The sequence below is a fragment of the Solanum tuberosum genome, unplaced genomic scaffold, assembly GCF_000226075.1.
Source record: "Solanum tuberosum cultivar DM 1-3 516 R44 unplaced genomic scaffold, SolTub_3.0 scf00277, whole genome shotgun sequence".
Classification (NCBI taxonomy): domain Eukaryota; kingdom Viridiplantae; phylum Streptophyta; class Magnoliopsida; order Solanales; family Solanaceae; genus Solanum; species Solanum tuberosum.
The window spans coordinates 662,287-680,410 of NW_006239197.1; the positions used below are offsets into that span (position 1 = coordinate 662,287).

Consider the following 18,124-nt stretch of genomic DNA (forward strand, 5'->3'; position numbering starts at 1 on the left):
AGACTTGTACAAAATAAATAGATACCTGATTGTCGAGGGAGAACGAATGGAAACGATCACCCCAAAGACTTGGAGAGAAGTCAGCAACAGGTCGAACAATGTCCTCCTCTCCGTAGTTATTCATTACTGCAGCAGCTGAGGCCATTTATAGTATACTCTTTGCTTGTGGAAAAACAGAGAGAATTTCCTTTCTTTGTATAATGTATTTGTAGTAGAGAACTGAACAAGTGATGATGGAATTGTAAGAGAAAGAAATGAGTATTTATAACGAATGAATTGTGAGACAGCCATCTTTCACGTACGATTAAAATTCTTTATAATACTATACTATAGTAGTCCGGTTGGCGGTTGCCACACTTGACAATACTCCTCCTATATAGTCTAAAGATATATCATATCATATAGAATATGGCAACACATTTTTTCTCTTTTTTTGGTAAAACTTGTATATACTTGCAGCCTACAATTTGTTACTACTTTTATCTAAATTCTTGTAAACACCATGCCTTTTAATGCTGTCATCCTTGACTATTTTTTTCCTCATGATACTTACTTGACTATATGTAATATATTTGCTATCTAAGACAACTACTACTATTTATAATGTATGCCTTTTCTACTAATTTTATATTCCTTGTGTGATGTGTCATTTATTTTTCCTTACAGTGCATTTCGTCTTCCTCCGGATTTTTTTACTTCATAAAACAATGTTTTACTTTGTGTTCTTTACTTACCTATGCATTGGGTAAGGTCTGATATTCAGGGATAAATTTATAATGTCAATTAAATACAATATAAATTAATTTAATTCCAAATTTAAATATCCCACATTATCCCGCGTATCAACAACCATCCTTTTTAGAGTGTACTATGAAAGAGTTAAGATTTTCATTAAAGAGATTTAAAATATTTTTTTAGTTAAAGTGAGATTCAAAATATAATGTTTATATATTCATTGTAATTTTTAATATTAAGATAAACACCCTTGCACTCCTATCTCTCTGTCCTTAGTACCGTGGCGTGCCGCATGCATGTTTGAGAAAGCACACGCTGAAAGTAAATATTATCAAAGCTTATCTTTTATTTAATTTCTTAACTGTCTATTGCAAGAACACTAATATTATTGTTACTAACAAAAATACTAAAATACGGACGTGACGTAACTTTCATTATAATAACTTATTAAAATCTTATCAGGTATTAGATTAGAACTAATAATTTAACAGTGTAATAATTTCGACACTGAAAATCTTAAAAGCTTGAATTCATTAATTTAATTCTCCGATCCACATCTACTTACATGAAGCTTTAGTACATATGATTACTCATCTTAATATATATATATATATATATAAATGTTATCATCATATCATATTTTATACTAAAAGTGGAAAGCACTAAAATGCTATCATTTTATTCCTACACTAAATCAAAATATTATACATAATCTAATTAATTAAATAGTACAATAATTTTGTTTAAAAAAATAAAAATATCTCATATATAAATTGGGTCTTTTCTACTACTCCTAACATCTCATAATAAATTGAGTTTTTTCTACTATTTCTAATATCTATTTTTTAATTGAGTATTTTCTACTACTCATAACATTTCATTATAAATAAGTCTTTTTTACTATTTCATTTGGCTAAAATATTCACAATTTCTTGAGTATTTTTCTTGAGAGTGTTTTAAATCTAATAATTCACTTAATATAGATCGAAAATATAAAAATAAATCTTAATTATTAAGTTAATCAAATTTTAAGATTAATTATTAGGTTAATCAAAATTTAAGGCTAAAACCTAAAGAAGAATAGAAGATATGGGAGAGTGTTCAATTTATTATATATCCAGATATTAGATAATATTTTACCTATATAACTGTATAATTTTTCGATAAAGGGTATTCGGCTGATCATCCTTATTTGACTGTAGCTCCGCCCATGTATAGATATAGTATTATGATATGGCAAAATGTTTTTTTTTTGGATTTATATTATCACTATCTCATCTTAATTCTTGTGAACAGCATGCCTTTTTTTTCTACTTTAAATTAAATCAACTAATGAATAAGGGCGTCTTTCACGTTTTCCAAATTCCTGTTACTGAATGCAAGCTGACATCCTTGACTAATTTTTTTCCCATCATCCTTACTTGACTATATTATGTGTTGTATGCATTTTCTTCTAATTTTATATTCCTTGAGTCCTCTGATTTTCCTTCAGTGCGTGGCGTCTTCGATCCTTTGGATTTTTTAACTACAAGAAATTATGTTTTATTTGTTGTTGGCAAGTAGGAGAACATATAAATTAGGTTTGATGATTGATAAAGTGAACATGGTTCACTACTTGTTGTCTTATGTGTACTCTATCAGGTGAATCAGATTCTCACATGTGATTACAGTCAATCTGTACAAATATGAGAGATTGCGGCAAAAAAGAAAAAGTACAGAAATAAAGGAGCGAACAAGGAAATAAAGAAAGACCTGAAACACAGGAGCAAAGAAGGAAAGAAACAAATAAGGAAAAAATAAAGAAGGAAAAAAATAAAGAAGTAGCAATTAAGAAGTAAATATAGACAAGTTCAAGAAGGAAAATGATTTGTTATTCCTTTCCTTGTAGAAGTTGATGAACGCAAATCAAACTCTATAAAAGGTTCAAGCCAAAGAGGGAAAAGAGTCGTCTTTGCATAAACACAAATTGAGAGAATTTTCCAGCAAAGCCAGAACGATGTCTATTGCATATTCACAAAATTCATCATCTTGAGAGCAATAGTCATTGGAGCAAAACTGCAGGGCTTCGTCACAGCAACACGAGGACCAGGTTCACGCTTCGTCACAATAATACGAGGACCAAGTTCACTAGTTGTGTTCAAGTCTGAACTATTGATTGTTGAAGTCTGATCAATTAAAGTCTAGAGTTATTAGTCTTTATTGATTTGTTCTAGGTTTATTATTGAGTTGTAATAATTCCTAGATTGTGTAACAAGATGTGGGTTTGACTTCTTGGAGAGTAGAGTCTTGAGAGAATTGTAACAAGAAGTGGGTTTGACTTCTTGGAGAGTAGAGTCTTGAGAGAATTGTAACAAGAAGTGGGTTTGACTTCTTGGAGAGTAGAGTCTTGAGAGAATTGTAACAAGAAGTGGGTTTGACTTCTTGGAGAGTAGAGTCTTGAGAGAATTGTAACAAGAAGTGGGTTTGACTTCTTGGAGAGTAGAGTCTTGAGAGAATTGTAACAAGAAGTGGGTTTGACTTCTTGGAGAGTAGAGTCTTGAGAGAATTGTAACAAGAAGTGGGTTTGACTTCTTGGAGAGTAGAGTCTTGAGAGAATTGTAACAAGAAGTGGGTTTGACTTCTTGGAGAGTAGAGTCTTGAGAGAATTGTAACAAGAAGTGGGTTTGACTTCTTGGAGAGTAGAGTCTTGAGAGAATTGTAACAAGAAGTGGGTTTGACTTCTTGGAGAGTAGAGTCTTGAGAGAATTGTAACAAGAAGTGGGTTTGACTTCTTGGAGAGTAGAGTCTTGAGAGAATTGTAACAAGAAGTGAGTTTGACTTCTTGGGGGATAGAGTTAAGAGGGAGTTGTGAGAGAATTGTAACAAGAAGCGAGTTTAACTTCTTGGAGAGTTGCGTCTTCGATTATAGTTAATCATTGGAGAGTTAAAGATACTAGAGTTAGTTCCGTTTGAGTTGTAATCCTGAAAAGGACGTGAATAAGATTGTGGTGTGATTTTTACCTTCCTTGAGGTAGGAAGGTTTTCATGATAAAATCTCTATTTTATTGTGTTGCATTTTGCTTGTCTCGACAAAAGTACAAGAACCTGATTCTTGTATAGGGGTAAGGTTTCTTCATTTGTGATAATCATGTCGCTATGCACGGTGGGGTTCAGATCCTATATTGATTTTCAACAATTGATGCAGGCAATTGTCAATGGTTGACAAATTTGTAATTGACAACAAATGTCAAGAAACACAATCACAGTGAAAGAAAATTGTCAATGGTTGGCAAATTTGTAGTTGACAACAAATGTCGAGAAACACAATCACAAAGAAAGAAAAATATAGAAAATTGTGAGGTTTTCAAACGATAAATAGTCTGTGAAGAAAAATAGAATGTGAGCGATATTTTTAGTAAGGTGGAAAATCAAAAGAGTATTATTCCTTTTGAGTGTACAGTAGTCACTTTGAGTATTGTACTCGTGATTACACAATGCAAAATTCTTTGTTATAGTGATATCAGTTGCTTCTCTTGGTCCGTGATTTTTTCCTTATTTATAATGATTTCCACGTAAAATTTTAGCGTCATTATTTTCTTATTTTATCTTAATTATTTTGACCATATATATTTTTGTGTCAATCCACATTTTTTCCAACATGCACAGGAGTAGCTGGGTCTATTTGATGAAGTTAGAATTTTAAATTTCTTTTGAGTGTATTGTGCAGTTAAGAGTATAAAGAAATAAAGACATAAATTTTTTTTAAGTGGTTCACATCTCCAATGGAGTGCCGCGTGTATGTTTGAAAGAGGATATTAAAAAACATTACTTTATTTTTTTACCTATCCATTGCAGTAAGTGTTATCTTCTCTTCTTCTTTTTTAAAGCAAATTTATACCACTAGACAGTGGTCTAGTGGCTTTTTATTAATAATAATCATAAAAAAAAAATTCAATAGGAATAAGTACAAGTAAGGGAGGCTAGACCTTACCTTACCAATCCTAATGAGGTACCTAACTTCTACTAATTAACAATCATGAAGAAAATACGAGCTAGAGAGAACTAAATATTCTATGATCATCAAAAAGTTTATAATACACTCTATGATGATATTACAAGTGAGGATTCTTAAGTAATGAAAAATCATAAAGGCCAAGGAGAAAGTTGAGTTGTCAACCTCAAACTTCCTTTTACAAATGTATGAACTAACCAAGATAGATTGGCCTTCTAAAGGAACCTGAATTATGTTTCTCTTGTCTTCTTCTTCAAATATGTCCAATAATAGTTGATAGTGCATCACTTCTTGGCTTTATTGAATCGTGTTGAAGTTGTTGATATTGTCATATGATTTTGCTTTGCGAGTCACATTGGTAGTTGCCTTGGAACAAATTCCTCAGTCACTTTACCATCCCAACTATGCTTTCTTTCATGCTTCGTTTTGTTGTTGCGTTGTTTCCTAGGAGAAATATCTGCATTCCTAGTTGCAATTGCAAAACAATAATCCAGCATTTCCTCTTCCTCACCTTCCTCACCCTTCTCAGAGATGTCCTCATCATATAGGTTAGCAAGCTTATTTGGGGACAAAGTACTACTACCACCAACTTGAAGTTGTTTGTTAATGTTAATCGGTGCAAGTGAAGCCAATTTTTCAATATTAGAACTCACCAAACGATACACTTAAGATTGCAACAACATTTGTTGATGGTGACAAACCTTGCGGGGGAGTTACTAACTTGGCACTACTAGGCACAAAAGCAGGAGCTGTTGGGCTCAATTTCTTTTGCATAGGAGGAGAAGCAACTTGTTCCTCCTCTTCATCTGCTATATCTATCCATCTCAAAGTACTTGTCGCACCTTGTTTTTCCTTAGAATAACTAATTCATTTGTAGAGTTAACTTGAGATGAATTGATCTCATGCACAAAATTATTCGTAAGAGCATCAAAAGTGTTAAAACACATGACCTCTTGTGGAACAATTTCTTGAGCACCTGAATTCGTAGTTTGACTATCTACAACTTGTTGCACTGTGTTACTAATAGGCAAACCAATTCCAATACTTGGAGATTTTTTCTTCGTCACCACAACCCAATTAGATTCAAGTACCAGTTCCACTCCCCCACCTGTGCTCTTGGCATTCATCAATGAAATTGAATTAGTTTCGACATCACTTTCAAATTTTTATTGGCATTGTCGACCTGCTGCGTCATGTTGTCAACCAAGCATTCAATAGTTTCAAACACCCCGAGCATCATGTTGCGGTCCATCTACTACTACCTTTGCATTCACGGGATCTAATGCCAAATCAACGGTTGTGTTAGTTGCCAATGGATGTCCTGATTTTCCAATAAGCACCACATCACCTCTGGTTCCATTTAGTTGATTCCTATCATCTATTGTCGACGCCACGATTGTAGCTGGATTGTTTTGTCCCTCATCATCAATGTGAACTAAAGTAGGATTTGTAGTCAAAGAAAGTTGATTTTCATTCAATTTTTTCTCCAATGTTTCAATAGATCCAACTTTATTCCCTGATGAATGAATATTATCAACACTCTTAGAATCAATCTGCAAAAAACCAATTTTTCCACCTTCGTTATTAATGCTTATTTCTCTGGTATTTCTAACGCCAAGTCTCGCACCAGTAACACTTTTGTTTTCAATAGTGTTGCTATTTGATTGCTGCCCAAAATCAAGTTGCAACTCTAGGACCAAAGTATTTCTAGTGGTTAAACTTTGATCCCCTGAAGCTGATTCGTGCGCAACTGCTTTGCCTAAGAGTTGCCCAAAATTTTCTTTATTTTGGCACTCCAAATCTCGTGCCACAACTACCTGATCGTGGACGCCACTTTTATCAACCACAAGGGATTTATTTTCAGCCCTCTTTTCATCTAATATTTCTCGAGCATCATCTTGATATTTTTCTATCTCAGAGCCTACTTGCGATGCTTCTTCTTGGTTTCTTGCTGCATTATTTCCCAATAATAGTCGACATTCACTTTCGTTGTGGCCTTGGTGCTTACAAAAGTTGCAATAAAATGGCAGATTATCATACACAAGCTTCTGAAATTGCTCCACACTTTTTCCTGTTTTCTGGTCGACATATTGAATTCTCATTCGATGTGGCAAATTTGCTAGCAAATTAAGTTCGACTTTAACTCTAGCCGTGCTAGGTCTCGACTTATCTTGAGTGGCTTTATCAATCGCTATTGGCTTACCAGCATCCGAAGCAATTGACAGTAATGATTGTTTTGCAAAAAGCTCTGGCGGAAAATTAGGAAAAGATATCCAAACAAAAGCTCTTGATGTCTCTTCTTTCGGATTGAAGCCAATTGTCCATGGAAATACTCTAAATTGCTTTTGTAAACCATTGTACAAAAGGTACTGAACAGTTTTAGCTGCAGCTAATACATAATCATCATATCTATCGAATCTCACCAAAATATGTCGACGCGCAAGCCATCCGACAAGGCAACGACCTTGAGTTCCTAGTTGTATAGGCAACAACTTTCGTACCTCTTGCATATTGATTGGATCCTGTGAAAACTTGAAAACTAGAGCTTGATGTAGACCTTCTTCCATAGAGTATTTATTTATCTCCTCCACTGTAAATGTAATTGTAGGTTCTCCATGAATGATGTCTATAGATTTCAGCTTTGTTGTTTTCAAGTTTTGTCCAGTTTGGACTGAATTTAGACGTGCGGCATAAGTTGCTTCTGGATTAGAACTGGTGTTAGGCTCTCCCACAGCCATATGCTGGGGAGAGGATGCGGCTATCATGGATTTTCTTCAAGGCGACATAGTTCACAGTAGAGAAGAGAGAGCAGCCGGCCCTAGGTTACGGTCGTTATTCGCTCAAGTAAGGGTTATCTTCTCGTTGATTCCCAACCATATATTTTGAGAAAAGGCAATGGTAAAAAATTAAGAAAGAGTTTCAATAGTGATGTCTTCAATCGGCTTTAATTTGGGCTTACACGAATCTTTCAGTACATGTGAGTACTTAAGGTGAAAACATCTTAGAGGAAGCAACCACTCATACTACTTCTACATTGTTTATATTAGTGATGTACTAAGACTATATTTTGCCTTCTTTTCTTCTACTCTCTAGTCCTTACTCCATCATAAAGCAGCCATTAGAAATTTTCAAGAAAAGAACTTTTCATTTTTTTTCTCAAAGATGGCAGGAATATTATCACAAATTGCCTTATAAGTAGAATTGTGTTTGAGATAATGGCTATTTTAATGTTTTACTTCCTGTATGAAATTGATACTTTGTACTATTTTTAAGAGGTTTACATTATATTTGGGAGTTTGCTTCTCTTTATATTTTGATGTGTTATCATGGGCTTATTTTGACATTAACTCACCATTACTTACGGTTAATCAGGATCTGTTGCAACTGCTGAAGTGACACCGATTTAATCTGAAATCTCTAGCTAAAAAGAGTAGCTATAAAAAGCAGTGATATATATATATATTTAAAATGTCAATAATGATACAAAAAAAATTAAGGAATTAACTGCACTGCACTATAACATGCATCTCCAGCAACTCCTATCTTAGCTAGCAGCATAGATACCAACAAGGCATCAATCAAATACTTATAATTTTAGGGGATGGGAAGCAAGTGCTCCCAGATGTACAAAACAATCGATGATTTAAATTTCAATAGAGTCCACCAACAACGCAATAATATGAGGTTTTAGTACTTTTTCCGGATGAGTGTATCCATCTTGATTGTGCTTATAAGTGACATCGATAATGCGAGCAAGATTGAGAATGCGAGTGAGAATCTCTGTAGAGACGGGAGTTGGTCGAAGGATTCCTTCATTTACATCCTTCCATGCTGTCTCAGCCATTTCTTGGAATTTTTCCATGGCCTCTTCTGTGGATACACCATAATCTCTCATGTAACATTCAATTCCAGTTGCAATCTGACCTCTACCCTTCTCAACCTCATAGGTGGCTATGTCATCAATGACTCGGCATAACGTCACATTAGCCTCAAGAATTTTAGGATTCTTGGCCAACCATTCAAAATCTTCCTTGTTAGCAGACTTCATGCCCAAATAAGATGTAGTCGTAAGCAAGTAATAAGTGCTGGTAGCTAATGCATTGCTAAGATACTCAGAGACTGGCGGCATATATCCTTCAATGAACCATTTTGCTTCCACAAAATAGTTTCTCACGATTTCTTTCATCTGTCGATAACAACCAAAAGAAATTCAAACGTCCGTACTTCTTCAAAGAATAAATTTCATTACAAACAAAAATTGGGAGAAAAAGCTTCACAATTGGTTAAACTGATTAATATTGAATTAACTGGCTTGTCTCAGATGTAGGCAAAAAATTAAAATTGAACACAAATATGTTGTTTGATATGGTCTTTTCCCGCCTTTATGGGATCTTCCAATTAAATGATAAAATGGTTTGAGAAGTAGTCCATACCTCTGTATGGCATCGGTGTAGATCTCAAGTTCTTTTACAATGCCATAAGCATCGAATGTGTCATCTACTATAGAAATCATTGCTATAGTCTTAGCAAGCATGACACGAGCCTGAGAGTATTGAGGTTCAGCATACACCCCCATCGTCCAAAAGTAACATTCGACTGCTCTATCCCTAGCATATGGAAGGGTTGTCACAAAATCCAAATCTTTCCACCACCTACAAAGTAAGTAACAACATATATATCAGATTTTGAGAGTCACTATAAACAAATAATAGCAGTATTATTTTTCATATAAATTACTAGCATACCTTGATACTTCACTGAGTTCTTGTTTGTGCAACATCTGAAGTAAGTTGAAGTCCAGTTTTGCAAATCGAAACAACACATCATTCTTCTGTTCCTCCTCTTCGTAGATAGAGATGAAGTAACGCGTCTCAACTCTTGGAATGCTCTTATGGAGAGATTGCTCAAGGGCATGTGTCACTTGCTTACTCAGAGGTGACTTCAAATGTGGAGCTGCAGATTCAAGATGAGCAGTAGAGAAAGCAAGTGCCTCTTCCAAAATATCTTCTCCATGAGTCCTTACATGTGAGGCTTCGTATAAGTTCAAAAGACCCTTGATGTCGTTACAAAGAGATTCTTTAAATTTGCCTTTTGCATCTTGGAATCTAATAAAAAGTTCTGGATCATGAACAAAAATAAAAGATTAGCTTTTAGTAAGAAAAAGTGAAAAAAACAATAAAAAGAATTCCTTGGTGTAAGCAAGAAACATAAATACAACAATAAACGAAAAACATGTGTAGAATAGACCTACTTGGGGAGATATTGTAACCATGTTGTCTCAATAGTCGAAATTGAACGGATAAAGTTTGTAAATCATTGTACTCGTGAGCCTTAAAGTTAGGATCTGCTTTGTAAAATTGATCCAACATATCATCTATTTGTTTTTCAAAATGATAAGCAATGCCAAGGCGCTCAACAATGTCTATCAGATCCAATTTCTCAGCCAATGTTCTTCGAGAAGATTCAGATAATATAATTCTTGATTGTTCCTTCAAAGTTTCGATCTCTTGAGCATATTTTCCAGCAATCTGCAAATATATTTAAAAAGATCAAATTAAAATGAATGTCCAACAGGACAAGAAAATAAGAAAGACATGTACAGAATAGATAGATAGATACCTGATTGTCGAGGGAGAATGAATGAAAACGATCACCCCAAAGACTTGGAGAGAAGTCAGCTATGGGGCGAACAATCTCCTCCTCTCCGTAGTTACTCATTACTACAGCAGCTGGGGTCATTTCTAGTGTGTGTACTCTTTGCTTGTGGAAAAAACAGAGAGAATTTTCTTTCTTTCTTTTGTTTGTTATGTATCTTTGTAGAAGAGAATTGAACAAGTGATGATGGAATTATAACAGTATTTATAAAGAATGAATGGTGAGAAGTGAGAACCTTTGCCACAGCCATCTTTCACGATTAAAATTCTTTATAATACTCTACTGTAGTAGTCCGGTTGGCGGTTGCCACACTTGACAATACTCCTCCTATATAGTCAGTACTGGTCTAAAGATATAAGTATCATATATAATATGGCAACATGACTTTTTTTGGTTAGACTTGTATATACTTGCAGCCTACTTTTATCTACCTTCTTGTAAACAGCATGCCCTTTCTTCTGAAAGAATATAAAGAAATATACTAGAAAGGATCGTGAGAAATTTTCTGAATTTTGTATTTCTTCAACTTGGGGACTACAAAGCTACTGTACAAGAAAGTATATAGAAACTTCTTACGAATATCGTGTTTGATTAATCTTTTTTAAAAAGTGGTTTTGAGAGTCAAATTACGAAAAAAGGCAAGTATGAATGTATTTTTAATATTAAGATTATTTTATATTCAAATTTTCAATCAATATTATACATAAATAAATAAATAAAATATTAATATAATATCAACATGATGGCTTAAATATAATTCAAAATATCAAGAAAAATAAATTTAAAAATCATTCCACAAATTAAACTACTAAATACAAAAATTCACCACAAAATTAAATAAAGTCCTTCATATTTTTAATTCTACAAAATGTTGTTGTTACATTTATTTATGATTCTGTAAAATAAAACATAAAATAATAAATAATAATAATATATAAACATAAAATAAAAAATAAAAAGTTATTAAATAAATAAATAAAAATTCTTGATTGAAACTTAACCGAACTTATGAGATATGCTAATTAATTAATAAGGATATATTGGTAAATATGTATATACGAGACTTGTGAGGGATATCTCTTAGTCTTCAAGAAAATAATTTTCTGCTTTTGCTTTTTTTTAAAAGCAGATATTTTTAGTTTCTTCTAACAACAGAAAAACAGTTTCCGCTTCTGCTTTCATTTAAAAACAATTTTAAGAATTTTCCAAACACTATATTTTTTTCATAAAAAAACACTTTGACCTCCTAACAACAATGCCAAACAGGCTCTAAGTTACCGGAAACATCGTCTGCTTAATGTTGTCATCCCTGACTATTTTTTCCCTCATGATCCTTACTTGACTATATGTAATAGTACTAATATATTTGCTAACTAAGATAACTATTACTATTTATAATATTAGTCTCTGGGAACATGCATTGTATATTTTATCCTAAAATATTTAAAATAAATTTTATATTACAAATGATAAATTTTAAATGACATATATATTATTAGACTTTTTATGTGCTATAAAATAAAAATCAAAGCAATACAATAAAAAATAAATAACAAACTCATAAATTGAGATTAGAAGTTCTTGCAATTTTGATGTTACTTTAGTGATATATATAGTACTTTAATTTAAAGATAAATACAATTGTAATAAAAAATATTTATGTTGTAAAATTAACTATTATGCATGAAAAATAAAAACTAAATTGATGCATATATTGAATCGCATCATGATCAATCCAAACGTGGTTAGAAGTCATAAAACTTTGTTTCGATTCAAACATATGAATATTAAGAAAGTAAGCAAAAAAAAAAAGATGGGGAAGGGGGTAGGGGATGGGGATGATAAGTACCTAAAACTAAAGATGGTGGAGGAAAAGGCGCAAGAAATTGTGAATATTTTAACCAAATGAAATAGTAAAAAAGACTTATTTATAATGAGATGTTAGGAATAGTAGAAAAGACTCAATTTATTTATGAGATGTTAGGAGAAGTAGAAGAGACTCACTTTATTATAAGATGTTTGAAGTAGTAGAAAAGACCAATTGTTATGAGATGTTTTTTTCTTTTTTAAATAAAGATTTAATTTCCAAACTTAATGCATTATACCTACATTCAAAGAGAATGTTAAAAGCCTAAAACGTTGTCATATTAAAAGTAAATGAACTATTAGTTAAATGAACCTGGGCTATATTGGATTTAATTTACTCAAATTCATCATGTTTGGGTTTTAAAAGAATAATTAAATTAATTTAATTTTTTTAAATATTTTTTAATATTTTAATTAAGTCTAGGGGTAAAATAGTAATTCAACTTTTCATTTTGAAGCTTTTCACTTTTAATAATACTAGTCCTGGACACGTGTTTTGCATGTGAGTCCTGTGAAAGGTATGAATTATTGTCAAAATCACATTTTAATCAGTATCACAAGCTATTCAAACAAAAAATATAATCTAAAATCGATAAACAATCAATGTATTCAAATAACTTCTTTATTGTATGTCAAATGATTAGACATTTGATGAACCTGCAAAATTTAGTTTGGTAACTAAAATAATGAGTTACATTTTTATGTTATTAGGTCTAAACATATGATATATTAGTATGTGCAAAAATGAATAACAAAAATGATTAATGGTTCTCATTTAAATGCACAATAAGAAAGTTTCTACATATACCTTAAATTGATATCTATACTTCAAGTTCAACACCCATGAATGTTTCATGAAAGAAAAATTCTATAATGGAGAAAGAGAGCAAGAACAAAAGTTGAGGATATTGCAAAGAAAGTCCTCATGCTCTGAAAAGAAAACTTTGTTATTGTTAGAGACAACATATCAACATAAGACTGTTCACTGTTTAATACTACACGTGTATTAAATTTAGGGAAAATTGTATATAATAGCAAACTATTAATTCAAATTAAATGCTATAAATATAGTTTGATTTAATTGTACCTCATAGCAAACTGTTACTATTTCACCTCTCTCCTGGTGAATCTCGCTCGCCACCCTCGTTCTCTCGCTCGCCTCTCTCGTTTTTTATACAAATGCAAGTGTATAAAGTGCGTTTGTGTTTGTATAAAGCGAGAGAAAATTGTATATATACATATATTTTCGTTCCCCTCTCTCCCCTCTCCCAGATCTCGCTCACCACTCTCCCAGATCTCGCTCTCTCACTCGCCTCTCTCACTTTATACAAAAAACGCAAATTGTATAAAATGCGTTTGTGTTTGTATAAAGCGAGAGAAAATTGTATATATACATATATTTTCGTTCCCCTCTCTCCCCTCTCCCAGATCTCGCTCACCACTCTCCCAGATCTCGCTCTCTCACTCGCCTCTCTCACTTTATACAATTGATCTTTTTGTATATGTATACCAAAGCAGATTATACAACTGTTTTTTTTTGCATATGTATAGCGAATTATACAACTTAATTCAATTTTCTATTGTGAGCTTTCATCTTTGTAAGTTGGTTCGTATATAGCATTAAGAAATGACCCTTTAAATTCAAATTTTAATTCTGAAATTGATTTCTACATTAAAGTGATGAATGACTTTCCATATCATAACTTTTCAACTTCTTCCATTATGAGATTTATAATTACTATTAAAAGCAATATCAATGTACTCATTTAGTTATTTATCAAGAAAATGATAATTTAATTATTAAAGGGCTTAAGGACTTCAAATTCTATCATTATGTAATTAAAATATTTATATTTAATCAAATTTTAATTTAGAAAAGGAGCAAAATGGTAATTTAACTTTTCACTTTGGAACTTTCCACTTATAATATATATATCTATATATATATGATGATGATGATATCATGATATGATGATAATATATCTTTTTCTACTAATTTTATATTCCTTGTGTGATGTGCCATTTGTTTTTCCTTCAGTGCATTTCGTCTTCCTCCGGATATTTTTACTTCATGTTTGTGTTCTTTACGTAGCTATGCAGTGGAGTAGCTAGGTCTACTTTGATGAATTTGCTATTCGTTTTGTACGCGGACAAAATTATCTCGCAATTATAATTCATGGACTAGTTTATCCATAGAAAAATTCCAAGTTGGATGTGGTAAGGAATAAAGTATCAATCTAATCCCAAACTTAAATATCCCGCCTTATCCGTGTACCCAAATAACCATCTTTTTTAGAATGTAGTATATTGTAAAGGAGTTAAAATTTTCATTAAGGAGATTCAGAATATAACCTTGTATTATGTATATACACTGTAATTTTTAATATTAATTTAAGATTAACACCCTTGAGCTCCTATCTCTGTCCTTGGACCTTGGTACTGTGGAGATGTTTGAGAAAGCACACGCTGAAAGTAAATATTATCAAAGCTTATCTTGATTTAATTTCTTACCTGACTATTGCAAGAACGGTAATATTCTTGTTACTAACAAAAATCTAAAATACGGATGCTCCGATTCACATTAATTATTTGGCTTACACGCAGAAGCGGATGTAACTTTCAGTATAGAGTGTGTATATATATATATCACATATTAAAATTTATTACCTATTATATCCAAACTCATAATTTAATGTAGTATAATTATTTTTGTAGAGAATAGCAGAAGAAATGTATAATTGCGAAACATTTTGCTAGCCCAAGATCGTTAACTAAGATCGGAAGATTCAACTAAAGAAGAAGAAGCTAGAAAGGAGAACTTGTTTATGTAAGAAGACTCTTGAATTAGATTTGTTTTTGGGTTTTCTTGGGTTTATTACAAATGCCTAATGTCACCCCTATTTATACTTGTATACGGATGCTTCTAGAAATTATTCTAGATACATCTACAAGAGATATCTAGATATCCTTGTCTTCTAACTATGTAACAAGAATCTAGATATTACTATATTTTACTATAAATATCTAATTATCTAGAATATTTATATTTTTCTTAAGTATAAATATCAAAGATATTTACTCTACCAAATTCTAGAAAGTTCTACTAAATATCTATGATATTTTTTGTACTTCTAAAAAATCAACTTTAATTTTTCACAATTTTAATAGTGAAAATCTTAAAAATTGAATTCATTTTATTACATTATATTTTATATTAAAAGTGGAAAGCTCTAAATGGTAGAGTTGTATTATAATATTTTATTTAAAAGAATAAAAACATTTCATAAATAATTAAATTAAGTATTTTCTACTATTCATAACATTTCATAATAATTAAATTAAGTATTTTCTACTACTCTTAAATTCTCAATATAAATAAGTCTTTTCTACTACTCCTATTTTATTTGGTTGAAATATACACAATTTCTCGAGACTTCTTTTCTACCATCTTCCGTTTCAAGTACTTATCATCTCCCTCTTTTTTTTTCTCCTACTATTTAAATATTTATGAGTTTAAGTCGAAGCAAGATTCTACGACTTCTAACTACATTTGGGTAGATAATGATGCAATTTAATATATGTATCAATTTATTTTTATTTTTCATACATAATAATTAGTTTTAGGAGATATATACTAATATTACTACATACATTTTTCTTTAAATTAAAATACTATTTTTTTAAAAATCATTTAATTTATATGTCACTACAATATCATTTAATTCCCAGTATTTTCTAACCTTAACTTATGAGTTGTCATTTTTTTTCTTTCATGTTTTGATTTTTATTTTATAGCACAAAGAAAATTCAATAATCCAAATATACTCCCTCTATTTACTTTTACTTGTCACCATTTGATTTGACATACCCATTAGTAAAATAATTATTGATATAAATATTTTACCAAACTATTCATACTAAATTATGTTTAGTATTAAGTCTTGGAAAATGATTTGGAGAAAAAATATTTAATGCTGAAGATAAAACATGAAAAAATATAATCGTAAAAATGAAAATCAATTTTAGAAATAAACAACAGATAAAAGTGGACGGAGGGAGTATTATTTAAAATTTATCATTTGTAATTTCCCAAATACAGGCAACATAGCTGGTTGTTGCATGATATGATGATGTTAACATCAGTAGCTAACAGTGGATTGTGTGGTAGTTGGATCAGCGAGACTGTCTGGTGCCCACAACACGCATCTCATCTTTTTCCTTGCTTAGTGACTTGAATGTACGACCTTAGGTCGTAGGCGAAGGGTGTCTCCAAAAATATTACTTGTATGAGCTATGTGAGTATTAGTAATTTAAAAGAGCTTGCCTGTTTGGATTGACTTTTGGCTTATGACTTATAAGTCAAAAGCCATAAGTTAAGATTTTTAACTTATGACTTTTGGCTTATTTTTGTTATTTTGGCTTTAAAATAAGTGCTTATAAGCACTTTTTAACTTTGAGCCTGTTTGGATGGGCTTTTAAGCTGGTCAAACTGACTTATTAGAGTGTTTGGCAATTCTCAAAGTAACTTATTTTAAGTCAAAAATGACTTATTTTAAGCCAAAAGCTAAAAACTAGGTGAGGGGTGCTTTTTAAAAAAAAAAACTTAAAAGCTCTTTTATGTTGACCAAGTATATACCTTTTTGCCCTTTATTCTTTTATACAATTTCCAAATTGCCCATATTGAATTAACCCTAACATCTCTATTACTACTACTACTACTAATAATAATATTATATTATTATTATTATTATTATCTAAAATAAGTTGCACATATAAAATTAACTTAAATAATAAATTTATATTCCTCTTATAAATAAATTTTGGTGTATGAATAAAAGAAATGTGTGAATGATAAGACAATTATTATTACTTATGTAATGTAACTAAAATAAATCTTAAAATCTTTCCTTTGATTTATTCAAATTATATATTTTTAAAATCTACAATAAGTTGCGCATATAAAATTAACTTAAATAATAAATTTATATTCCTCTTACAAATAATTTGGGATGATAAAGAAATATGTGAATGATAGGAAAATATTATTACTTATGGATGTAAAATATAAATTAATTTTGTTTTAATTTTTTTTAAGTATAAAAACCTTAAATCAATCAACTTTTTATCATGTTAATAGCTTTAAGGGTATTTCAGACATTTTGATAAAAAAAAAAGTGTTTACCAGCACTTATTTGCCAAACACATTAACAACTTTTTTTTCAACTGCAACACTTTTATCCAAACACATAACTACTTATTTTAAAAATAAGTTCCAGTACTTTAAAAATTTGCTTTTTTAAGTCAATCCAAACGGGCTCTTTATCCAAACACTTCAAAACTGTTTAAAATCTATTTTGACTTAAAAACACCTAAAATAAGTCAATTTAAATGGGCATCTAAAAGTAGCTTTTAATTTTGGGGAAAACATTGTTATTGTACTACAAACTGAATTTGCAGTACAATAATGGGATTCAATTAAAAGTTAGAAACAGAAAGGGTCCTATGTATGTACTCCTCAATTAGTGGTACTATCACTTTGTACTATGACTATTTCTTCTTCTGGTCCTTGCTCCATCATAAAACAGCCATTGCAGGGATTCAATTAAAAGTTAGAAACAGAAAGGGTCCTATGTATGTACTCCTCAATTAGTAGTACTATCACTTGTACTATGACTATTTCTTCTTCTGGTCCTTACTCCATCATAAAACAGCCATTGCACTAATTACCTTTTGGTCATTGAAAATTTTCATCAGGAAAAGGCCTTTTCATGTATACTCCAGATGGAAGGAATGTTTAGCATTATTGGCGAAATTAAGGAGTCCCTATATATTGAGGTAATTATGGTGTAGAATGATATTCAAAAGTGGAGAGGATAG

General features: G+C 31.3%; 1 protein-coding gene and 1 pseudogene across 1 annotated transcript in view; both read right to left on the reverse strand.

The window, feature by feature from the left end:
* PVS4 (vetispiradiene synthase 1-like) overlaps positions 1-124 on the reverse strand; it is a gene marked incomplete in the record, with an annotated part of 2,700 nt that extends 2,576 nt beyond the window's left edge. The window contains 1 exon segment of the mRNA NM_001288154.1: positions 26-124. Coding sequence (NP_001275083.1) covers positions 26-124 — 99 coding nt within the window.
* An 8,227-nt stretch (positions 125-8,351) lies between these two features.
* Positions 8,352-10,546, reverse strand: LOC102580792 (vetispiradiene synthase 1-like; annotated as a pseudogene).
* Positions 10,547-18,124: the final 7,578 nt, after the last annotated feature.